This window comes from Helobdella robusta (genome assembly GCF_000326865.2).
Source record: "Helobdella robusta unplaced genomic scaffold HELROscaffold_4, whole genome shotgun sequence".
NCBI lineage: Eukaryota > Metazoa > Annelida > Clitellata > Rhynchobdellida > Glossiphoniidae > Helobdella > Helobdella robusta.
The window spans coordinates 5,893,258-5,919,221 of NW_008704902.1; the positions used below are offsets into that span (position 1 = coordinate 5,893,258).

The window sequence follows — 25,964 nt, forward strand, 5'->3', positions numbered from 1 at the left end:
TGATTTTAACAACCTTATTGACAATTCTAAAGCTGATAACCATGAATGTGAAATATCAGAAGGTCAAACAATAAATAATTTAAAATTAGAGATAGAGAAAAAATTGCATGTGATTGATAATCTGAAAAACGTTAATGAAGAACTTGAAAAAAAAATAAATAAATTGAGAGAAGAAACAAAAAGCAATAAAGCAACCAAATCAAATTTTTTTAAACTGTTAACTTCTTGCAAGGACGTTTCCAACAAAACCTCTTGGAAGTTTTGTCCTTTATCATTATGCAAAGATGGCAAGTTGCAGTTCATGATTAAAACCGATCAGTTCAGCATTCCTTTCATCAAAAGAATAAATTCAAATGAATACTTGATGGAAAGTGATAAAATAATTGAAATGAATGGCACACAAACAATAAATATGAGTGAAATGGAAATGATGAGCCTATATAATTCTTTACCTGACAATGTTCCTTTAAATATTGTTGTACTGAGGAAGGAAATCAACAGCTTTGAAAATGATAAATGGGATAAATATTCAATGGACATGGAGGAGATGGGGCTAAGGGGCCTGAAAAAAATCCATTTCATCCCTGATGAGTTGAAATCAAAAGAAGATTTTAAAATAGAAATGTTGGAAATCTTTAAATTGTTAGATTCTTTACAAGATAGAATGTTTAAAATAAATGAAGTTAAAAAAGCTGGTACAAATTGCTCAAATGGATGCAATGATCTAGTGAGATGTGGACAGAACAATCAGCTTGAAATGATTATTATAGACAAACTTAAGAGCATAATCAATAATTTTAAGTAATTCCAGTTTTTGAGAATCAAAAAATATTTTGTCTATTATATAAGAGTCATCTAAATTTCTAATAGCATTCTTATAACATGCATTTTCTTTACTACAAAGCATGGTTTTTCCTTTGAAATTTAGATATCTTGATGTTACTCTATTTAAAAAAACTAGTTATTTAAAAATAATTTACATCTTGGATAAGTAAAATTTTTGAACCACAATGAATAAAAGTTTTGTTTGGTTTTTAATATTCAAAAGATGATCAAAAAACTGAATAATGAAAAAACTGTGAAACAAAAAAATCTGTCATCTGTCAATGATGGATCTGAAAGTCAAGTTGATTCTGGGCCCTCTATCATGATACTCTCTGACTATTCGGTGCTGTTTTGTGATATATTTTAATTAAATTGATAATGTTACTATTTTTTAGCATTCAATTTTAACGTTGTTTAAATAGCATATTACTGAAATATGTCTATTATTTCTAAAAAGCACCATTTTAAAATGAAAAGTTTTTCAAATTAGTATTTTTTATATAGAATTTTAAAAATTGACATTTTTCAAGCAAATTTCAGTTCAAGTTGTTATTTATTTATTTGTTTATTGCAATTCTCTCTTAAACATTTTTTAGACATCAATAACAAACACCCAGTGCACCCAAATTCATGTGAAGCAACGATCTGTAACTGAATCCAGTCAGAGAAGTAGCGGTGCCATTACATCACTGCGTAGCAGAATTTTCGCAGTTAGTGATGAAAATAAATCAGAAATGAATATCTGTTGAGCAGCAGACCTGCCAATCGAGCTGAACTGCACCCTCCATAAGTAAGAGCGAGCCAGCATTGAGTGGGATCTTTATGTATTCCAAGTAGTCTGCATCTGTCAGGGCATCATTTTTCAAACTTTTCAAGTGTTCCTGTGAAAACGTTTTTAAATTAATTATTAAAATTTTTGTAAAAAATACATCTACAGAATAAATGAAGTATTTTTATTTTTAAAACTTATTTAGCTGAAAAGTAATTTATAAAACCACCATAAAAAGTTAAAAACTGTAACAAGTAAAACAATTGAATTCTAAACACACTAACAAAAATCAAATAAGAACTTTCTGACTTGAAGTATAGAAATATTTAGAAAAAAGTCAGGATGAGAAATTCGCAATTATAAATTCAAATTGGATTGATTTGCAGTTATTTTAAATGTCATGCATCATTATGAATTTTACAGTAAACTATTAAAAAAGAATTAAAATTAGTCTTGACATTTTTGTAAGGTTTTCTTCTCAATTCAAATATTCTTGAATCACCAAATGAAAGAGAGGCAATAGAAGGATGAGTGTCAAAGTCTTTTTCATCGTCACAGTGCCAAGGAACGTGATCGTGACCATCTCTGTAGAGATTGGCAAGAACTGAATTGTACTGATGCCCTGTTTTGTTTTCTATGGTGTCTTTCAACATCGTCAGCAATGGATTCCACTGAATTTTTATGTGAAAAATGTGATCTGTGAATGAGAATATTCCTTAGTGTTGAGCAATGAAATTTATAACTAACACATTGGCATTTGTGAGTGATTCCAGAGTAAGAATATGGAACATTTCCAATCCATGCAGTCATCCTTGGTTGCATATATGTCTTTCCTATTCTGTGCACTTCATGTTGCTTCCAGCTTAATTCATCATTTAACTGGTCAAACATCCACCCACACTCACTGGAGTCAATGAAATTTGTAACCAAAGCAATCCTACAAAATTTATATATCATTAAGTTGAATTACAAATCAATTTAATTCGATCTGTTACCTTGACTGACCGTTGGGTTCATCACTAATAATGTAATCTCCTGACTGGCTTTTAGAAGAAAAAAATTAAAGAACCTTATATTTTTTAATCACAAATTTTTAAAAATTTTACTTTATAGTTCTGAAAGATGGTTCTCTCGGCAATTCCTTTTAATTTAAAAATATCAAATAATTTAGCAATATTTAATTGGAGTGTAAGTGAAAGTGTGTGTACAATAAATTTTAATTTAGTTATATTACAATGAAGTGTCAAAACAATAACAATAGGAAATTACCACATTTTCAAACTGAAATGAACTCTTCTTAACAAGATTTGAACCTGATGAAGCATTATCATTTTTCTCAGCAGTTTTTCTAACATCAAAAGTAACCATGCCTTTTTTACTTGCAAGTGAGCCATCAACTTTTTTGGATCTTGTACTGACATTAGCCCAAGCCCCTTGAACTACATTTCGTCTCTGGTCACTCATTACCAACTTGTATTTACATATGTGTGTGTATGTTATAAATTTATTGAAATAACTTCTCTAGTCAAATATTTGGTACTACTAAGATTATCGTGTCACTTTGCTTGTCTTACTTGACGACACAAAATGTAAAAATATCTTTATCTGTAGAATTTAGATAAATGTTATCTTTAGATGAAAAATTTATATTTTATATTCAATTACTATATATATTATATTTTATAAAATGTTATAAAATAAAGCCTGTAAATTTTGTATTGTATAATAATGCCTCAAATTTGCAATTATGCGTTCCTTATTGGCATCACACTTGAAATAATAAATTACAAAAATTAAAATGTGTGGTAAACATGTCAGGTTCATTACTGTTGGGTAGTCAAAAGTGGTTGCACAGTCAAGCAAAGCCTAAGTGCTACTTTGAGTGTGAGCTACTAGACTCTGGGGTATGGTATGGACTTAACTTAATTATTGACAAGTTATTTATTTTTTACATTTTCAATATAATACAATGCAGCATTGTCAAACGCAGAGCTGCTTGCATGTTATTGTAATTATTTTTATTCCTTCAAATTCAAAGCAAAGACCATCATACAAGCACAGTATCATACATACATGTATAATGGTCTTTGAGTTTCAAACCATGCCATCAAAAAGATAGAAAGTAATGATGTGTAAAGGCGCAATGGGTGTAATCTGTAAATGTAAGTTAAGTAATTAATAATTATTATTCTATTAATAATTAGTAATAGACTAATAAATATATAATAATAATAATCTGAAAGAAGAGCAAGAAGTGGCATTGAGCTAACTCAGTGATTAGTACAAAAATCTGACAACCTGAGTCGCGAATAAAGTGCCCCTTTTCAACATAGCAAAAATTAAACGTCTTATCACCAATTTCATAAATTCTTGGCTTGTGAAATTTTAAAAAAGTCATCACCTCTCCCGTTTCTCATACAGATGATTAAAAGTTAACTTTAGTAATAACTTCAAATTTAAAAAACTGCAATTAACGCAAGGCTATAGGTAAAGATATATTAAAATTTGCAAAAAAAAATCATCAAGAATCAATAATTGGATAACTTCTGAATTTTTCCCCTCCTTGTGTGCTCTTTATTTCTCTTACCTTTAGAATAATAGTGTATAATAATAAGAATAATAATAATAATGTCATTTATGAGCGCCCTATGCATAGCGTCAGATGCGCTCGGATAAACAAATGTCAGCACGGCCGCCAAAGGCCTGTTCAAACAGATGCTGCTTCAATCGCTTTTTAAACGTTTCTCTTGATGATTGTTGACGGATGATGAGTGGCAAACTGTTCCATATTGATGGTGAGCAATGTGAGAAGCCTTTATAAGACCATTAACGTTTTTAATTTTTGACGGGTCAAACAGTGTTGTTTACTTACGGTGCTGCAACCATAACTGTAACCATTATAATTTACGACAAGCCGAATCAATACTCATATAACAAAGACATCCGATAATAAATATTCATTATAATATTACATAAAAAACGATACTTATTGGTAAAATTTTTTGAGATCTCATTTTTATTAAAAATTTAAATGAAATTAAATGGTTTCAATTTTTTGGTACATTATGGAAGGTGTAAAATGGTTTTCATTGGTGGTTGGCAAAAATGAGTGAAAGGCAAGAATTTGATTTGATTTTATATTTTTATATGTCGTCATATGCGGTATATCGTCTAATGTGTTGAAAACTTAAAATATTGATGAAAGTGAAGATAGTAAATAATGATAGTAGTTGATGTAGTTTTTGCTTTTTGGAGAATCTACATGCTTATAGACCCATTGACATCAACAAGTTTGAAGCCAGTGAATCCATTATTTTGGAGGAATAAAATAAAGACCGGATTAAGCACCGAGCGATACCTCCACAAAAAAAGGGTCTTCACAATATCGAAACTACGAAGAGTCATCAGCAGTACCGGATTAAGACTGTTTTGAGCCCTGGCCGAAATGTATTTAGAAGCCTTTAAACTAACCCTTCGATTCATTGAACTACATTTTTTAGCAACACCAAACTCAAAAAAGCTTTACGAGTACACAGCAATTTGACAAAGCGTATCCCGAATCTTTTTGTGGTTCACAGCAAAAGCATGACAGGCATTATAATCATGGGAAAACCATCTTGTATCAGCTGCTCTCTTCAACACGACTGCGTCTTTCGTCAAATTACTTGTCATCTTGGTCTATCGGCCAAGAAGGTGTAGATGACTTGTATGAATATAAAAGGGTAAAAACCCAAGAACAACATTTAACCGCACATGCCCCTACAAGGTTCAACAGATGAGTGACAGAAGGAAGGAATCTATTCAACTAAACTGTTGACTTGCTTAATTCTTGCTTGCAGCCCAGAGTATTGACCTCACATACTACTAGCGTTGTCGTAGCTCTTGTCACAGCAATTGTGGATGTCAATGTAATTTTCTGTGTGAGTAGATAAAACTGTGTTGGCCAGATTTTCACTATTATGAGCTTTGATGGGAACAAACGTAAAAAAGCGCTAGATAGGAAGATGGTCTTTTGGAGACATATATTGGATTATGAGTAAGTTGGTCAGTGTGGCTCACGTCAAGTGTAACCGAGAAATACTTAGTTATAAATTGTTTGCAAGTTGCTGATAACAGATAAGTTACTTGACCTCGTTCTTTATTTCCAAATCTAGTCATATGCTCTTTTAGAATTGGATTAAACTTTGCCAGGAGCTCTAAAGATTCCAAGTATACACCATTAGAAGTTGATCTAATTATTTCATTTTCACCTCCGAAAGGCAAATCACGTTCTGCCAAGAAATTGACAACTGCAGCCACACGTTTCAAGACTTCTCTCCAATAGTGACTGTTGCATCAATTGTGAGTCAATTGTTCAGAGCACTCGTGTTCTGTTTAATATGCTAGCAAAGATGTTTGGTGTTCAACACAGCTTTCAGATTCTGAAAGCCTTTGTGTAGCATGCTTCCAATCGCTAAAACCAGTGGTAAACTGCTGCGATTCGGAAGGTGAAAACAATAGACTGATGTAACAGAAAAGAGAAGCAGTAGATTTTGAAAGCTTCATCTAATTTTCCGTTCCGTTTTTTCTTTCTATTGTTTGGCAATATGCGGTAAAACATTTCTTCGGAACAATACCGTTGATTACACTATACATTCGAACAGACCCTGAGAAGTCAATATCATTAATAGTTTCAACTGGTGGATGCTGCACAAAACGTTGTCGTAGTTCATTTATGATAGTCCATGCGGCAGGATTATCACTGACACGGAAGGAAGATTGTTTATAGCCTACAACATCCGACTGCAGAGGAAAGTTTTCTTCAGTACTCTGTACAAAACTTGATCATCTGTTTTGGATTGACAACAATGGGTCTAAGTAGATAAAGCCATATTTTCGAGATAGTACTTGTCAGCAATAGAAAACTCTGAGATGGACTACATGGTAATGTCAACCTGAGATGACGACGACGGCATGCTTGATGACAGAAGCTTTGGCAGTGCACAGTTGGAAAACGTTATTACCAGCTAAGGTAACAATTTGAAGAAATTGCTTAGTTTCTAGCATTTACCAACTATATTTTTAACTTCATTAACACTGTCTTCCAATCCAAAAGAAAATGGTTTTTCGTAGTTGAAAAAAATGAGATAGTTGGAAGAAGACTCAATTAAAAACTGTCACAAACATATTGATCATTTTCAACAATGCTTTGAAAAGAGAAATGAAAAACAATTTGACAGCGCAGGAAGGCACGTGTTAATAAAAAAAAATTGCAGCCACAACTCTGTAGAAGAACAAGTAAACTGTAAAAAACTTATCGAGCATATTTAAACAATAGAATTAACAATAGGTATAAATACTTCAATTGTGTACATGTGTGCGATCCACACGTAGCACATGTATATAACGTACTAATCCAATAATACAACTACACGCAGTTAATACATTTAAAGATATATTATAGTACTATATTTATAGTGGGTATACAAAATGCCTATAATATATATTACATAGATTAAATCGTCTTTTCGATTGACGATGGTACATAAAATTCTTTAAAATAATTTATGCATGTGCTACTTATTGCTGTGATCGCTTGAAAGAAGTCTCAATATGCAACAGTATGTATGCACCATACCTACAGTAATAAGGTGTTTTATAGGATTGAATTGAATGTTTGTGCATAAATGAATAAATGTATTAACAGTTTAAACAAATTTTCGTTGGAAATATTGTAGCTGTTTCTTTCTTCAGTCTTTGAGTCACTGTGAGTCTGTGAGTGAGTGAATGTGTTAGCAAATCATGTCGTTTGTTTGCTCTTAACTTCAGGTGAACGTATGGTGGTGGAAGTAGAATATACAAAAATCAACATATTTTAAATCATTGGTTTTTTATATGGGTATATTCAATATAATATATGATGCTTAGATATAACCGTATATATACTTACAATATATATCATATATCCGATATATATAATGTATAGATATCCGATATAATTCATTCTTATAACAGCATAAATCCGATATACATATATATATATATATCATATATCCGATATATATAATGTATAGATATCCGATATAATTCATTCTTATAACAGCATAAATCCGATATACATTGATGAATTTTCTGAATAAAGATTAATTAGTAACTAATACAGTATTATAGTACTTGTTACCACTGTTGTTAGATTAAGATTATTATATTATAAATTATAATTATTGTTGTAGGTTCTCACCTTTAATTTTAATATGATTATTATTTTATTAATAATTTGATTCCTTAAAATAAATAAATAAATAAATAATGAATAAATTATTAGTAAAGTAGTGAAATCAATTTATTTATTTATTTAATTAAATTTATTTATTTGTTTGTTTTATTCAATAATTTTTTCTCTGAAAAAAAGGGATTATAAAATCTCATATAAAATTATATGAAAACATGGAATCATCATTTAGTGAGCTGAATATTATTCAGGTAATATTTTTTTATGCACCTTTTTTTCAAACTTTTAAAAATGGCATGTATGTATTCTGTATTGTATTGTAAACAAATAAATAATTATATATTATAAAAATATTTAAAATAAATAAGTGTATTGAATTGCATTGTATTATAATATATATATATATATATATCATAAGGAAAGGACATAACCAACGTATTAACAATTTTTTCAAACTTTGAAAAAATTGCTATTTGAAAAAATTGCTATTTGAAAAAATTGCTAGTGTGTATCTGTGAACATTTGTGTATCTGTATATTTATTTATTTTATATTAATATTACAAGTTTAATTCAATAACATAACAAGTAAACTTATTTTAATAAATGCATGTATTTTGCTATTGAGTGACAGTGTGGTAAACCTTTGGGCATTAGTTTGAGGATAGAGTTAGGCAAAAAGACTATTATATTAATTTTTATATAATTTATTTTATATTATAATTTCAATATTAAAGTTTTTTGAAACTCTAAATTAAAATTAAAGTAAATTGTGTTCATAGTGTTTTTAGCATTTTTAATTTTATACTTATTTTTAAGGCTTTAACCTAACTTTACTATTCTGGTTCTTAGTTTTTTTTACATTTGCTTATAAAAAACTTACTAATAAATAACATATCAATGACAATCTTTTACTTCCATCACCTTAATTTTGAGTTGACTTTTACGAGGGGTAAGGAAAATTATTTTATGCAATAATTTAAGTTTAGATAACATTAGATTGATTAGAATTTCTTTAATAATTATGAATAATGTTTTTGAGATTATCTTCTTAACTGTGATGTTTACAATCTGTTATCTAGAAAAATTATCTAAAGTTATATGAATGGCTCTAAATTTATTACTTTATTTTATAATTATCAATACTACTATAATAATTTTTTTTTCAATTGTTGGTAATTGTTTCTCATTAATGCATTTTTGGCATAATTCATTTAATATGATTGAACAAAGTGAATTTTATAATTTTTAAATATTCTTTACAGTTTAATAAACTGATTCTTCTATAAAACAGCATTAATCATCTCAAATATTTTGTAATAATATTTGAGCAGCTGTTAATTTGATTACATTTTGTCTAATGACATTACTTTTAACTTTAACAACATACCATGTGACTACATTTTGATTAACTGATATGTCAAGCCAACAATCTGCTTGCTTTTTACCTTTTACTGTTTTAAAGATGTTTGTGCCTTTAAACCTTAAGGAGTGTTTTTTGCATATTTTATTGCTTTTTGTTTTAACATTCAATGTTGGGCCAGTATTTGAAGAATGATGATATCATACAGATAATGTAACTAATTAAAATAAATAAAAGAATAAATTAAAAGAATTCATTTTTCTAGTTTTACAATGTCATTTTGTCAACGTTATTTCAATATCAATTGTCAAGCAAATTTTTCCATTTTTTGCTGAATGATTATTTTATAACATTGTATGGTTTGCAGTAACTTGATGTAAATTCTAACTAAATGATTTTGTTGATTATTTCTTTAGTTGCATAATTTTTTCGAATTTTCAATATCAGAATGTTTCAATGTTCTGTTTATGTGTAGGAACATGAGGAAGAAGACTTCATGATATCCACAATGTTGGGATCAGCTGATGAGGGCAGGTTGGAGGACATAGAAGATCTTCTCATGGATGTTCCCAACATCAACATTGATATCCACAACAAGGTACCTCTCTGCGAGATCACCTGATGTTAAGTTCATATAACCTCATTAACATTATTATTTTCATTGTCTGGACAGCACTTAGAGACAGCCCTGCATTTTGCCTCTGGTGCTGGTCATTTGGATGTCGTGTTGTTTCTCATCAGCAGGGGATCAAATGTCAACTGTAAAGATAAGGTTGGTTTTCTGTGCTGTTATCATGGGTGTGATAACTTTTCAATTATTCGTCAATTTAATGGTTAAACTTAGTAGCAAAGCCAAAATTACTCATAAGGCAGGGAGTTTTGTCAGGCTCCCAATGAACTAATTAACAGCTATGTTATGCTCAGCTTCATGCTGAATTCTCTCTCACACACACATGTGTACATTATGTTTACATTAGTTGTTCAACTCTGTGAGATTTAATGCTGCAGAGCTCTGTGAGATTTAATGCTATTGATTGTTTGTGTGCTGTTGAAACTAATTAGGAACACAAAACATATCTTGGAATGATATTTAGCTTTGTAATAATTGTAAATGTTAGTTTAACTTATTTTTTTCTTCATATTTCAGTATTAATCCAAAGATTTATTTCATATATTTATTATGAAATTGTTGATATCAGGTTCAATCGTTTATTCATGTTTGTTTGATACTGCTATAAAAATATTACTGATGTCCGAGTGGGCTATTTCACACTGCAGTTACATATAAACAGCTTTTGTCTTAATCAAACCAGATTCTGGCTGCTACTTTGTATGCATAGATTCGTTTGAGGTTGTTTGTTTATTAATTATTTTCTTTGGTGCCCAAATTTGTTAACCCATTATTGATTTGTTGTTTTGGTTGTTGTTGTATTTTATGAAACTTTTGGATTAACGTTTCATTTGTTGCTGTTGTTGTTGTTGTTGTTGTATCTTATGAAACTTTGGGATTAACGTTTCATTAAACTTCATAGTACATCAATGTTGAAAGTTTTGCATAATATTCACCAAATTCAACCTCAACAAATTCTTTTCTAATTTGTCTACAAGTTTTATTTTACATATTATTTCCATAATCTCTTGACTTCAAGTTTTGCTAAACATCTTTCACAACTTTTGCTTTTGTTGGATGACTCTTTAAAAAGAAATATTCCAGATGTCAATTTGTCTTTTAAGAAATTAAATGTTACTACTAATGTATTTTTTTGAAGAAATATTATATTAAGATTTATAATATTGTGCTGCCTATTTTGTTGGTTGGTTGATGGATCAACTTACAGTTTTTAACTTTATGGATAAATTTTAACGAATAAATTTTTCAAATTTCTGCAGCATGATGACACGCCATTGTACTGGGCTTGCAGGCAAGGCCACTTGAAGGTTGTCGAAGGTTTGATAGCCAACGATGCTGACATCCATACCAGAAATAAGGTGATGAGAATGTCGTTATTCTTGATGATTCAATGTTTGCTACAATGGAGAACAAGTATTTTGAATACAATCTATATGTATAAATAATTTTGAAGCTTATCTGATAGAAAAATTCAGCTGAGCATATTCTTTCATGAAGCAGTGAAAATTCACTGACAATTTATTCATTTAAGATTTTAACCAACCATGGACTATAAGGAATAGCTAAACTGAAAAACGTCATCAAAAGCTTTTATTCTCCACTAATTGCATTTTAAAATTGCAAACAGAAATTATTTTCTTGTCATGTGGTTATCTCTGAATTATCTCCATTCTTTTTGTTGATTTTACTTAGATTCACTCACCATGGTTTCGGATCAGTTTTTTTTTATAACATAGTCAAAATATTTCAAAAAACTTAATCAGAATATTAGCACTAAATAATGTTATTTATACATTTATCTATAGTACTTTTTCTTCACTGTTGTAATTTAAAATTTATCTGTCCATACGATCATGTTCAAGAAGTACAAATTTATGTTTTGAAGTATATCTTTTTTTTTAATTTCATGAATAATTTTGATTTTACTTGAATATTTTGTTTAAATCTAAATAATTGGGTTAAAAGACCAAAAATATTACCTCCTCATATTTACTTTTACTTATTTTTTAAAAACATTTCAAGACTGATCTTAATAAGTTCATCAAATATTGTGTTCATGGAGAAAACTTATTTTGTGAAAGTATGGCCACATGTTGTAAGCAATACTCATTTTAATATTTGAGAACTGTTTCTATCAGTGTTAGTGTAACAGTGAGTGATTGTATCAACTAGCCATTTATTTTAAAATTTGCAATTCAGATTCTTATCACTCTATTGTTTCACGAAATCCATCCACGTTGAATAATAAATTGCAGCCTACTTGAAATGAATTTCTGTGCTGTATTAGTTGATTATTTTTATTTTAAATCTTTATAATTATTGCAATTTTTTCCGCATGTTTGTCATTAACGAAATATTTTGAGTACAAACACTAAATAAGTATGATCTTAGTTGTTTTTTCAGTTAGGTATCATTATGTTAAAAACGGATTATACTGTTTTTAAAATGTACTTTCTTAGCAATTATTTATATCATTATTTATATCATTATGTTAAAAACGGATTATACTGTTTTTAAAATGTACTTTCTTAGCAATTATTTATATATTGAATTTATTGTGAAATTTAACAATTTTAATGAAAATTAAATTTTTTCAAAGTTAATAAAATATGATTAAGTTAGTTTTGTTGATTAAGTTAGAGACTATAATAAATGACGTGGCAGTCACATGCTCTCTACTGACTGGATGAAGAGGTGTGAGAGGGGTACAGAGAGGTGTAAAATTTTTTATTCAAATCCGTAAATACCATCATGAGTTTTATCAAATGACAATTTTTTGGCATTGGTAATTATTGCAATTAGACTGAACAAGTTCAAGCATTTTAAATTTGTAATTCAACTCGTGTAATTTGAAGTGGATTCAGTGGGAGCTGTTGTAAATTCATCGTATGAAATTTTTTATATTTTGTTTTTATTGCATAGAATGCTCTGATAGGAATATATAATCATAATGTGATACAATAGTGTAAGCTCTGGTGATTTATTAGTGTATGCTGCATTGGCACAAGTCAACAGTCAGGTGACACAAAAATGCGCATCACCTACTTTCAATTCATTTAATTACAGACGAATCTTTTAATGAACATGTCTTGGTGTAGATAGTGCAGCCTTTTTGGCATGAAAGTTTGATTATAAGCATAGAATAACATGTGTCAGCAGATCTGCGTTTGACAAAGTTGCATTTTAAAGGATAAAAAAACAACACTTGTTCACAACTGTAGCTATGATAAGAATGAATAATAATTTGCAACCGGCTCAGAAGCTTTTCTTATTTTTTGTAATTATATTATTTTGCTTTGTTTAATCAAGCATATGTTTAAGAATTTTTTACTATTTGTCGCCCCAAAAATCTGAGTCAGATGAAAATTTTTCTGACTCCGACTCCTTATTCCGACTGCCAGCAAAAATTTCCAACCTTAACTTCCAAACTTTTACTTGATAATTTTGTTTAAATACCACTACTAAATAAAAAATTCATCAAAAAACATTTAATATCAGTCAACGTAATGGCTTTTCTTAGTAAAATGATTTTATATTTGAGTTTTAAAATATTCTAAAAGATTTCATAATACCACTACTGCCACTACTATTACTTTATGAGCCGTGAGCACTCGTGTGGTTTGAAGTGTCTTTTCTTTCAAAATTACTATCAGCGAGTAGAAAAAAATGTTGTGATTATTTTACATATATAAGCGCGGTTTTAAAATAACCTTTTTTTATAACTTGTTAAAATTACTAAAGATTGCACAGTTTGTTGGGTAACATCTTTTATCAGTATTAAAGATGATAGCATATTGCTACACACGATGTTGAAAAAATATTTTTAGAAAATATTTAAATTTTTTAAATTCTAAACACTAAAAAATATCTAACTTTGTAGCAGTTGCGCTTATGTTTGAGAACACCGAACCAAGAAGAGCAGTAAGCGGGAGAAGAAAAGAATAGTATTTGTTTTGATAGACTTGACACGTGTTTTGTCCCTACCAGGGACTCATCAGCAGCCCGAATACCTATCGGAATAGTTATCGCAGTTTCTTATATAGCCCGCACAAATCACCTCGTTAGCTGATGGTGTTTTATTTATTGTTGAAGATTGTTAGTTTTTTTAGTCGTTAGGCTTTCAATCCGACAACTTCGACTCATCGAAAAATTTCGACTCCGCTGCTCTTGTTGTACAAACACAAGTTGCAATCTTCCACAAACCCCTCAAACTTTCCTTTTTTCATTATTTTGCAATTATAGTTAGCAATTTGTCAAGTGTTTGTTAACAAATGTGAATTGATGTTTACAATTGAAGTGTATCGTTTGCTAACAGACTGGTCAGACATGTTTGCACGCTGCTGTGAGATACCAGCGAACGGAAATCATCAAATACTTGTGCCAAGCTGGAGCTGACGTCAATGCCCAAGATCAGGTTGATTCGGAGTTTAATTTATTTTTCGCCTATGTTCTCCATTCCGAATTCTTTTCACCAACATTTTTCGACATTTTAAATTTGCTCTAGTTTTTCGTTATTTACGATGTTACCATGCGTCATATTTAGATAGTGCAGTGATGGGTCTTGCTTGTTGTGACCGAATTTGAATGTAGAAAGATGCTCACCTATCAGAGTCAACGTGTATCATGATTTGATTCACGTCATGTGTGTGTGTGTGTGTGTCTTCTGAGTATTACGTTAAAAGAGATTGACCATTCCCATTATATATTAATAATTTTTAACAATTGTTCTATGTATTTTTCTTGCAAGCGAGGTGAAACAGTTATGCACATGTGTGCCTGGTTGGGTCTACCATTTGAGATTTGTGAAGTGCTCTGCAGTCATAACTCTATGCAATTTTCAACCAGAAATAAGGTTAAAAAGATAATATTAACTTTTAATACAAATTTAAAGTATTATGGCTAATGTTGTTTTGAAAACTGAGATAATAATTTTGTTTAATTAATGTTTAAATGGTCAATTTTTAGAATGGTGAAACTTGCATGCATGTGGCGGCTGGCAGAGGAAGTCTTGACTGTTTAAAGTGCCTGCTCAAATATGGAGCTGACATCAACATTCTTGATAAGGTTACTTATCCTACATGGCTTCAACATTTAGAATTTTAAAAATAAATATTTAAGGTGAATGAGGATGTAATTATGATAGTCTCATAACTATAATTTTTTATTCCTCTGATGTCATTTTCTTAACCAAATGAATTTTTTTTTCTCCTCCTAACCGAATGAAATCAGCGCAAGAGTACAGCCTTACATTTATCCTGCCACTGTCAGCACCTGAACATCGTGAAGGAGTTGCTGGTACACGGCAGCTGCCACATGGATGCCGTCGATCAGAATGGAGATGCTGCCATCCACATCGCATGCCACGCAGCCATCCTACCTCTCGTTCAGCTGCTCTCTGCCAATGGATGCAATGTTGATCTCATCAATAAGGTTATGTTGCTTGCAATCGTGTTTATTTTAAATACGTGTTTGTTTTATTTAAACCTGTTTATCTATTGTGCTACTCAGTACGAATTAGTGAGGTTAAATATTTTATTTATTGATTATGTTAATATGCACTGTGTTTAAAACAAACAAATAGATAAATTAATGAATAACAACAACAACAAACACACGTTTAGACGACATTTTCCCCGAGATCGGGGGTTGCCGTTTGGCTACCTATGATGAAACCGAAATACCCCTCGACGCCATCCACATCTGTCACTCGCCTCAGTATCACGCAACCCCGCTTTCACCCTGTCCTTCTCCACCTGCTCTCTCCATCCCAATCGTGGACGACCCCTTCCTACCACTCCTTCAACCTCGAACTCCAACGCTCGCCTAATCTCGATCCTTTCATCCCTTCTCAACACATGTCCATACCACCGCAATCTCGATCTCCTTATCAATGTCACAATGTCCTCATTCAGTCTGTACTACTCCTCCTATCCTTCACTTTAACCCCACACATCATCCTCACCATAGCTCTTTCAGCCCTCTGCAGTATACTTTCCTCCTCTCTCCTCAACACCCAAGTTTCACCACCATATACCATCGCTGCTCTCACGCATGCTTTATATACCCTCCCTTTCATCTTCACTGACCATTTCTTTCCACACAATACCCCACCCAGTCCCCTAAATACCCCACAATACCCCACCCAGTTCCATCTCACACGAACTCTAGCCGTAACTGCGCTCAAACATCCTCCATCCGCGTTCAGCTTATCCCCTAAGTAAACAAAGCTTTCCACTCTTTCAATACCACCACTCAACCCCGTCCTTGCGTCCGTCCTATTAATCACACCATGAACACATTTCTTACATTTGAACGTGCCTTCCACTTTTTTCAGTGCCCCCTTCACACCACTACATCTCTTATGCACCCATTTCTGACATCCTATACACAATACCAAGTTAGCCTTCACTCTCCTGTCACATACTCCACAGGGGTCTATTTTACTTATCACTCGCTCCCCTCCTTCCCCACTCACCATTACCTTCGTCTTACCAATATTAACTTTTAACCTTTTCTTTTCAATAACACTTTTCCATCTGTCAAATTTCAACTGCAATTCTTCCATGTTATCAGCCATCAAGACTAAATCATCTGCATACAAAATCTCAAATAACAACCCCTCCATTATGTTTCCACACACAACATCCATCACAATTGCAAACAGAAACGGTGATAACACTGATCCTTGATGCACTCCTACCTTAACACTAAAAGCGTCCGATATTCCCCTTCCAACCCTCACCCTTCCAACCCTTCCAACCCTTCATACAGCTGCATCACAGCTTTAACAAGTCTAGATAAATTAATGAATAAATAAATAAATAAAGGTGAATAATTGTTGTAATAAATTTAAAAATTTTCAATATTGACATATATTTCAAATGTATGAAGTTTTTGCATGCGAATAAATGATTGATAAAAAATGAATTCACCGCCTAATCAGTCAGGATTGACACCTTTACACATAGCTTCGAAGCAAGGAAACACGGAGATCGTTCGTTGCTTGCTGCTCGCTGGTGCCAACGTAGACATACGCAACAAAGTTCGTTTCATGGGGGTGATGATGATTTGAGAATGTTCATTATGCTGAGATGCTTGAATTAAAATGGAGAATAATTTATGAATAAATATAAAAAATTACGACTTTAGAGGTCTTTATAATCATAGTTTTTTTGTAAAAAATTATCTATAAATGCTTGGATCTCATTGTTACATGAAATTCATTTACAGAGTAACATTACGGCTCAGATGATAGCCTTGGCACGTGGGAAGAATAACATTTCAGACCTGCTGACTAGAATCACTCCTGTTAGTGTTGATGTTTGTGTGGTTTGTTTTTGATGGTTGTTGCTGGTGTAATCAAGTAGTGAAATGACATAATATCATAACAAAATATCTTTGAACGATTTTGGATTTAATTTACTCGATAAGATATTATTTACTTATGCCAACATTCCTTGATTTTGATTTTTTTGTAATTATAACAACTGCTCATCTTACATACCTTTAAAAAGAATCACAGACTTTTTTTGTCAGTTTAACTGTTTTTCTAGAATGCAAAGTTTTTATGTTTCTACAGATATATAATACATTTATTTGAAAAAATTATTTTTCCATCGTTTTTGGCTTGTTAGAAGTTTGGTTCGTTGGTGTAGTTATTTTTTTCATAATGTTTCAATCAATCAATCAATCAATCAATCAATCAATCAATCAATCAATCAATCAATCAATCAATCAATCAATCAATCAATCAATCAATCAATCAATTAGCTTATAAAGCGCTATTTCCGCGATGTTCAACAGCGCTCCTCAATGAATTTTGAAACCAGATGGGTCTTGAGATCCGCTCTGAACTTCGCAAGTGATGGAGAAGTAGTCAGAGAAGTAGGTAGAGAGTTCCAGAGAAAAGGACCAGAAAAAACAAAAGCAGATTTGGCAAAAGAGTGTTTAACACGAGTTAAGAAAAAGCGAGAAGAAGAAGACGATCGTAAACCGGGGCGTTTAGGTTCAATTAATATATCTGATAAATACTCAGGAAATAATTTAGATTGAGACTTATACATGAACGTGCAAATTTTAAAAATCATTCTATATTTTATAGGTAGCCAGTGCAGGAGAACAAGATATGGAGATATATGAGAAAAGAAAGGGGCACGAGCAACTAGACTAGCAGCAGAGTTAAAAGCTTTACTTAAAGGATAGAGTATAGAGTCAGGAAGACCATAGTAGAGCGAGTTACAATAATCAATCCTAGATAAGACTAACCAAGTAACAAGAAGGAGAAGAGTAGGATCATCAAGAAAAGGCAAAAGTTTTTTTATCCTACGTAGATGAAAGTAAGAGCCTCTAGCACCACTATTAATCTGAGAAGAGAGAGACATAGTAGAATCAAAGATAAAACCTAGACTACGAAACTTATGAGAGACATCAAGAGTTTTAGAATCAGGTAAGATAATAAGAGGAATAGTAATAGAGTGTTTAGATTTATTAAAACAAATTAATTCAAACTTAGAAGGATTAAGTTTAAGACACATAGAGTCAGACCAAGCAATAATTGAAGAAAGACATAGAGATAAATTATGAAGAACACTATTGAGATTAGATGGAGGAAAAGAAGTATAAATGTAAGAATCATCAGCATATAGTTGACTAGAGAAAGAAAAGTTATTAATAATACGAGGTAGTTCAGAAGTATAGAGTATAAATAGAAAAGGGCCAAGGATAGAACCCTGAGGTACCCCGAAAGTAAGAGTAGAGGAGTTAGAAGTAGAATTATTGAGAACAACGGAAGAAAAACGATTACAGAGATAAGAAGAAAACCAAGATAGACAAGAATCAGTAATATTAAAAGAATGATGCAGCAGTCTCAAGAGAATAGTATGGTCAACAGTATCAAAAGCCGAGGAAAAGTCAAGAGCAAGAAGAAGAGTAAGATTACTATTGTCACTAGAGAGAAGGATATCATTGTGTATTTTGAGTAAAGAAGTTTCAGTACTGTGAGCAGGTCTGAAACCAGATTGAGATACAAGTAGCAAGGAGTTAAAGTTTAAATAGGATGACAGTTGATTAAAAACTACTTTTTCTAATATTTTAGAGATGAAAGTAATATTAGTTACAGGTCTATAATTAGATAAAGAGGTAGGATCTAGGGATGTGTTTTTAAGAATAGGAATAACAATAGAATTCTTATAAGAAGTAGGAAATGTAGAGGTGGAAAGAGATAAATTAACTAATTTGAGAATGATTGGATAAAATATTGAAGAAAATTCTTTAAGTAAATTAGAAGGAAGTAGATCTAGAGAACAGGTTGTAGACGACATAGAATTAATAATTTTAGTTAGTTCTAAAAGATTTATTGAAGTAAATACAGAAAAAGATTCAGTAGTAAGTTTAGTGAAGTTATGAGAAGAAAAATTAGAATTAGATGTTCTTAAAGAAGTAATTTTATTTACAAAAAAGTCATGAAACTGTTGAGCAGAAAAAGATGAGTGAGAGGATTTTTTATGTAGAAGTTTAGATAGAACAGACCACCTATTTTTAGATGTTGAAGCAGATGGTATAGAATTTCTAAGAAAAGTAGAGTGTTTGGAGAATAGTAGATATTTATAATTAATCAATTCAGATTCATAGATAGAATAAAGAGAGTTAGATGGATTTAACCTATAGGCTTTCTCCAGTCGTCTGACACTTTTCTTGGCTACTACACAAGCATAATCAAACCAAGGAGCCTTACGAGAATAGAGCCTATAAGTAAAAAATTTAAGAGGAATAAGCTTATCAAGAATAGAAGTAATGTAGATATTAAAAGCATACACAAAATCATCAACATCAGAAAATAAGGTAGTATCAAAAATAGTTTCAGTAAGAGATTGAAGAAAAATATCTTTATTAAGAGAAGACCAGCATCTTTTAGAAATAGACATAGATGAATTTGAAGGAAGGAAATCTAATGAAAAAACAGATTCAATAAGAAGGTGATCAGAATAAGGAACAGAGCTAGCAGAGATATTAATAGGCTTAGAAAAAGATGAAGCTATAATAAAATCAATAGTGTTACCAGAAGTATGGGTAGGAAAAGAACAATATTGAGTTAAGTTAAAAAGAGACAAAATATCATTAAATCTTCGAGTGTAAGAACATGATAAATTATTGAAGTGCAAGTTGAAATCACCAGATATGTAGAAAGGAATAGAAAAAGAGTAGAGAGATTCAGCGAGTGAGTAGAATTCGTCTAAAAATAAAGTGAGAGAAGAAGAAGGAGGGCGATAGATTACAGCAATATAGAAAGATAGAGAAGAAGACTTAAGAGATACAGCAAGACATTCAAAAGAAGAAAAATTAAAGGAAGTATTAATGGAAGCAGTAAATAGAGATATATAAAATAGACAGATACCCCCATAAGAAGAATGAGAAGATGTTAGAAGATTTTTTGGTGGTCTAGAGAGTTCAAGGAAGCTGTAACCATCAGGAGTAGCAAGAATAAGAGAGGGAGAGTTAGAGTCCTAGTGCCAAGTTTCAGTAAGAGTAAAAAAATCAGGTAAGGAGGAAGAGATTATTTGATGGATATAGAGCGATTTTTTATTAATTGATCTTATGTTAATATTAAATAGTGAAAATGTAGAGGTAGGTTGGATATTGGTACTTTTAAATCTAGTTATATAATTTAAACTAATAGAATTAGAATTATTATTCTTATCGTTAGTATTAATTAAACTAGAGTGGGATTTAATAAAGTTATTCTTATTATACTTGCTATTAGTATTATTATTATTATTAATATAATTATTGTTACTAACTATATTTATATTTTTGTTAGAGTTAGATTTATTGTTTTTATTGTTATTATTAGACCTAAGATTAAAGTAAAAAATTCGCCGCCGAACTACTCTCGTCGTAGACAAAGGAGTGTTAGAGAGGCTTAAGAGAAAGTCTCTAGAATAAGACATAATAATATTTACAAGTTAAAAAAAAGATATAGAAAGATATAGAAAAAAATAGTCATAGTAAAAAAGAAGAGAACTCACTTGTTCAGAAGCAAAAAACAAGAAACCACCCAAATTACAAAACCACCGAGAAAACGTGCCGCCATCACGCTAAACGTTTGCAACTTTTCTGTATTTTTTAATATATTTTTTTATATAATTAAGTTAACGTTTACGGCAGCTTTCTTAATGTTCATTGTAAGGTGAAATTTTCATTTGAAATATTGCACGACGTGCACATTTATGTTGAACTTTAGGACAAGCAGGATGCATTCATCAAACAACTCCTGCCATCCACCGTCAGCCTTTCACGAATCAAACTGAAAATATTTGGCAACAGTGGCGTGGGCAAGTCCCTTCTTATAAATTCACTCAAGTGTGGATTTTTTGGCAGTCTGTTCAAGAAGACAGTTCCTGCAATTGCTTCCTTAGCAAACATCCAACAACAGTGTCTCCAACACCAACAACAACTACAACATTCTTTGTCATCGGATCAGCACGGTCAATTAAACAGCACACTAGTCAAAAGTAAATTTAGCAACAGTTTTGTGTTTAATTAAAGCAAAGGTCATATTTCATTAGAGCTGTATAAATAGTTCTGTTTTCTTCAAATGTGTTAAATAAGACCTTTAATATAATTTTTAAACGTTTTTCTAAGACGTTCTGCAGCATGTCATTCAATTTGACAAGTTAAGCTGTCATCATTATATGGAAAGTATAAGGCTTTTTGCTAAGAATGTTAAACAGTCATATAAAAATATTTAAATATTAACATATAATGAAACCTATAATGAAAATGTTTACCACTGAACACAAATGAAGAGAAGAAGCTTTCCATACCTCTCTCCACCTTCCACCTTCCAGTGCATGAGCACTATACGAAAGGGATTGATGTTCAAACGTCTTCACTTTCAGGTTGTTTTTGACCACCAATCTTTGCTATTATTTCTATATATAAAAGTTTTTTTGTGGGTAGAAAGTTCTTCTTTGTAGGCATTTGATCGATAAATTTTAAACTTTTTTTTCATTTCTGGTTGTAATACCAAAATTTTATAGTTTCCTATTTTTTTGAAAATAAAATTATAACTGTTGAAGATTTTTTTATAACGACGCTTGTATAATTTACGACAAGGTGGTGTTGGTGAGATGAGCATTTGGGAGTTTTCAGGATACGAATCATATTTCCAGTTTTATGATATTTTTATTGGTGATGTTAATTGCGTGCACGTGGTTTGTTTCAACCCATTTCAACCGTACCAGCAACAAGTTCAACAAATTAATTTCTGGTTGAATTTCATCAAATCTAGAATTCCTCCCTCTGATATCATTGGTCAGTATGTTCTGGTATTACGTTTTCAATATTTTTTTAAAGTTGTTATCTTATTCTTTGCTGCAGGTACAGAAGGTAAGTTGCCCATACGAGCCAAAGTTATCCTTGTAGGAATCATGCTGAAAGCTGATATGCCTTCTCCGCAACAATCTCCTACTAGTTATGACGAAGAATCGGATTTTTATAAACAACTTCAAAACTTTTATTTGACCATGAAGGTAGCTTATAAGCCAGACCTCGAAATTCATCCTCAGGTTTTTCTCATTGATCCATCTTACCCAATGTCCTCCCAAATTAAAGGTTTAAGATCATGTATTGCCCATTTAAAAGGACACATTTGCAAGGTTTGTATCTTGTACTTTCCAAGAAGTTCATTTGTTTGGCATGAAATTATCCTATCCAAAACATATCATTAATTAAACATTTTTTAATTTAAAATGGTCAAAACTATTCGTATATATTTTAGCATTAAAGTATACATTTTTTAATTTATTGCTAAGATTACAATTATACTCTAACAAATAGAAGATTATTTCCACTAATCTCATACAATTGTTTCATCCTCAAACTAAGTTGCCAAGGTTCAAAAAAGCCGTTCACGAATCTTAAGTTATTTGTGATGTATCAGCTCCATTTTCGTTCATATTACGTTATTTTCATTCAAGTAACGTTTGTTGTGCAGACTCTGCCATCTGGCGGTGGATTTCTCGATGCCACTATTCAGTCCTTGCCGGCCTGGAGACGAGTGCTTGCTGGCTATCCTGTCGTTTCCTGGTCTAATTTTGTTCATTATATAAGGTGATATCATCGTTTATGTTTTAAATTGTTCATTCACAGAATCTTTTACATTTCTCTTTCAATTTTTTAGATCGACAGTAAATTTGTTAGCAAGTGAGGAGCATTTAAAAGAACTTATATACAAACTTCAAGTCATGGGGGAGGTATGTCTGTTGGATTTTTGTTTTATTCTAGTTGAATAATGGAATGTTTGTCGTATAAACATCTTCGTTCACCCTATTTCTTTGAAATTTATTCATTTTTGTAAAAATATACTTCAAATAGGTTACCTTTGTGGAAACAGATAATTCTGATGAAGAGGACTCGGTGGTACTAAACATCAAATGGTTGTGCGCAGATGTCCTGGGCAAATTGCTCAGTAGTGCTATCACAACAACCTGTCGACCAACTGGTTGTTTTGGTCTTGAAGATTTTCAGTTGTTGTTTCCCGATTACGAAGCAGCTGAACTCTTGCAGTTACTTCAACATTTAGGATTGTGTACGAGATGTGAATTGGGAGATGATGATGATATTGGTTATAAATGTAATTTTGAACATAAAAATAAATTAAATCAGAAAACTTCTGACTGCAAAAGTATATCAGATGGTAAAGAAATAATAGAAGATGTTGAGGAAGATTATTATGGAGTTGAATATGAACTTCCTTGTTTGAATTTTTTAGAAACTTTAAATGGATTATGGGATAGAAATGACCCTTACCAAGCTGTAAATACGGTATATGGTGGATGTAGATATATTTTGTTTTGTCAGTTTTGCCATTCGTTTAAGCTGAACGCTGTCAGTGGAAGTAATTCCTCTACCCCATCCATCGAACACAAATCCAGCTTACATCATACGCGAGTCAATCGATCTCTTTCAGACAGCGTGGGTGAATCTTCTCTGGGATCCATGCATGTTACTTTCAGCACGACATCTTCTCTATCACCGCAACGACCAGCATCTACCTTATTACCAGTTCATCGTTTACCATCTCTAGATGATAGCGGTTTGTGTTGTCGCAACAACAATCAGTTCGGTCATTTATTTACTCGATTACAAACGAACCTTAGAAGACATTACATGCGGGAACGGAATCAGTTTGATGTTGATTTATATCAGTGGTTTAGAGGGTCTAAGTATTGTAAAGGTGATTTAGAAGTGATGATCACTTTTGAAAACAAACATTGTGTTTATTGTCACTCTGGATCACTTCCAAATACTTTGAATAATCAAATGGGTGGATTTGTATCGACAGGTTCATGCTTCTGCTGTCAAGGAGCAATTGAAATCAAATGTAGAGGACCGTCTGATATGGCAGAGCAGTTGTTTGAATTTTCCGAAAGTATTAAGCGGGTGTTTAGACGGACCATCGGCATGTGTTGTCCATCGCTAGACTACAGGGTTGAAATACTTAGCAGTAACCATCTATCTGATCATCGACTTTACGTTAAATCTTTTACACAACGAGAAATATTAGAAGCATATCAAACCTCAGGCATAGATGGCGTTGTTTGCTTTCAAGAAAATGATGAATCTGAAAGTGTTGAGTCTTTGTTAGATTTAATTGCTTTTGGGAGTTCGGATGTGGGAGATTGTTTAGTTTTTGGCACAAACCTCCAGGTCTCTACTTTACTAATAAATGTTAAAAGAAAATTAGCGGCTTGTCTCGATCCAAGTCATCATAACGGATGTGATTGGTGTATGCTGGCTATACTTTTGGGCTTATCAGATAAACTCCCAATATTTGATACTATGGCAGAGCAGATTGGAAACGTTCCAGTCAGTAAGACATGTCGCATTTTGACTCTCTGGTCTGGCATGGAATCCTCTAATGTAACCAACACATCCATTAAGGTTTTGGCCGATAGGTTAACCGAACTAGGAAGGCCTGATGCTGTGGATATTCTGTTAAACTTAGGAATTATGTATAGAAAAGTTCATATAGATCAGAATGAAATAGGAAGAGTTGAGGATAAATTTGAAGGTGATCCCATCTTATCATCAGAAAACGACGATGTTCGCGAAGAGAAAACTGATCATGATGAAAACATTAACAATGAAGACGAACGTCTCAAAAATAATTCTAGCAGCCCTCATGTCAGTGAAAAAGTTGATCAAGAAATCATTACAGACCGTGCGGAGCTTGATATGAACTGCTACGACGATCAAATCGATGATGACATTAACTTTTTTGACGATGATATTAACGTGAGTTATCGAGATGACGATTACAGTCAGAGTTACAGCAATGCAGTTAAACCTTTGCCGCTTAGCAGTGAAGGCATTTATCTGGATGACGAGGAAGAAGAAAATAAAGAATCCAACGATTTCATCAGCAGTCGTGTTGCTGAATGCGATAACGTCGCCAACAGTAATGTTGAATCTGTAGGTGGGACTAATAAAGTAAACGGACTTAAAAATGATTTGATTTTAGATGATTTAAAACATTATAGTTCTCAACTTCATGCGTCAGTATCATTAACCACCAAACCTGAAATTAGTTGAGCGCCGACTAAAAAACATTTCACTTTTAACGTTCCAATTTTGGCACTTGAAATTTATTCCTATTTCTAATATTATTGATAAATTAAGTTTGTCTGTGTGTCTTAAGATATATTCATAAGATATTTTATTGTAGATATATTATATTTCATTTTTATACATCATCCGATCGTCGATTTCTTCACTATTTTTTTTATAATTTACTTTGATTCATATCATTTTTATTTTTAAACATATCTGCAAATTATTTTATTGAGAAAAATTTTATATGTGCGTTTAATCTTTAATTATGTTTGATATCAAATGTTTTTTGACGCCTTACATACATTGACACTAATTAATTGATAGTGAATTTAAAAATAAAATTTGAAAACTTTAGTGCGTCAGATTCAAAGCGCAGAATTTTTTTAGTAAGAATTGTTTACTTTTTTTTGTAATCACTATACAATCACATCCGTTGTAATGTACAAAGTGTAACGAATAGCATCAATTCTATTGTTGCTTAAAATTAGGTGTATGATGTGAAGAAAACGATAAGACAGTTTTATTGATAAATTCAAATATGTAAATGCATTA

The 25,964-nt window shown here is 31.7% G+C and overlaps 3 protein-coding genes across 3 annotated transcripts; 2 read left to right on the forward strand and 1 right to left on the reverse strand.

Moving 5' to 3' along the window:
• Positions 1-563: 563 nt before the first annotated feature.
• On the reverse strand, positions 564-4,007 carry HELRODRAFT_185055 (hypothetical protein). The gene is made up of 10 exons (XM_009024818.1): positions 3,893-4,007; positions 3,675-3,748; positions 3,602-3,607; positions 2,864-3,204; positions 2,701-2,735; positions 2,590-2,637; positions 2,342-2,531; positions 2,053-2,265; positions 1,584-1,706; positions 564-1,171 (listed from the first exon to the last, which is right to left on the reverse strand). Exons 4-10 carry the CDS (start codon positions 3,056-3,058, stop codon positions 1,097-1,099), a joined length of 879 nt encoding a protein of 292 aa, XP_009023066.1. The 5' UTR covers positions 3,059-3,204; positions 3,602-3,607; positions 3,675-3,748; positions 3,893-4,007; the 3' UTR covers positions 564-1,096.
• Positions 4,008-8,020: 4,013 nt separating this feature from the next.
• HELRODRAFT_162688 (hypothetical protein) lies at positions 8,021-17,967 on the forward strand (the record flags this gene model as incomplete). The annotated part of the gene is made up of 14 exons (XM_009024819.1): positions 8,021-8,056; positions 9,642-9,764; positions 9,840-9,938; positions 11,057-11,155; positions 13,678-13,718; positions 13,785-13,857; positions 14,113-14,211; positions 14,545-14,649; positions 14,763-14,861; positions 15,027-15,227; positions 16,741-16,839; positions 17,028-17,105; positions 17,601-17,681; positions 17,899-17,967. The coding sequence occupies 14 exons, from the start codon at positions 8,021-8,023 to the stop codon at positions 17,965-17,967; spliced, it is 1,302 nt and encodes a 433-aa protein (XP_009023067.1).
• A 682-nt stretch (positions 17,968-18,649) lies between these two features.
• On the forward strand, positions 18,650-25,391 carry HELRODRAFT_162689 (hypothetical protein; the record flags this gene model as incomplete). The annotated part of the gene is made up of 10 exons (XM_009024820.1): positions 18,650-18,725; positions 19,060-19,181; positions 21,037-21,307; positions 21,602-21,694; positions 21,912-22,109; positions 22,176-22,207; positions 22,364-22,453; positions 22,792-22,907; positions 22,978-23,050; positions 23,172-25,391. The coding sequence occupies 10 exons, from the start codon at positions 18,650-18,652 to the stop codon at positions 25,389-25,391; spliced, it is 3,291 nt and encodes a 1,096-aa protein (XP_009023068.1).
• Between the last annotated feature and the right edge of the window lie 573 nt (positions 25,392-25,964).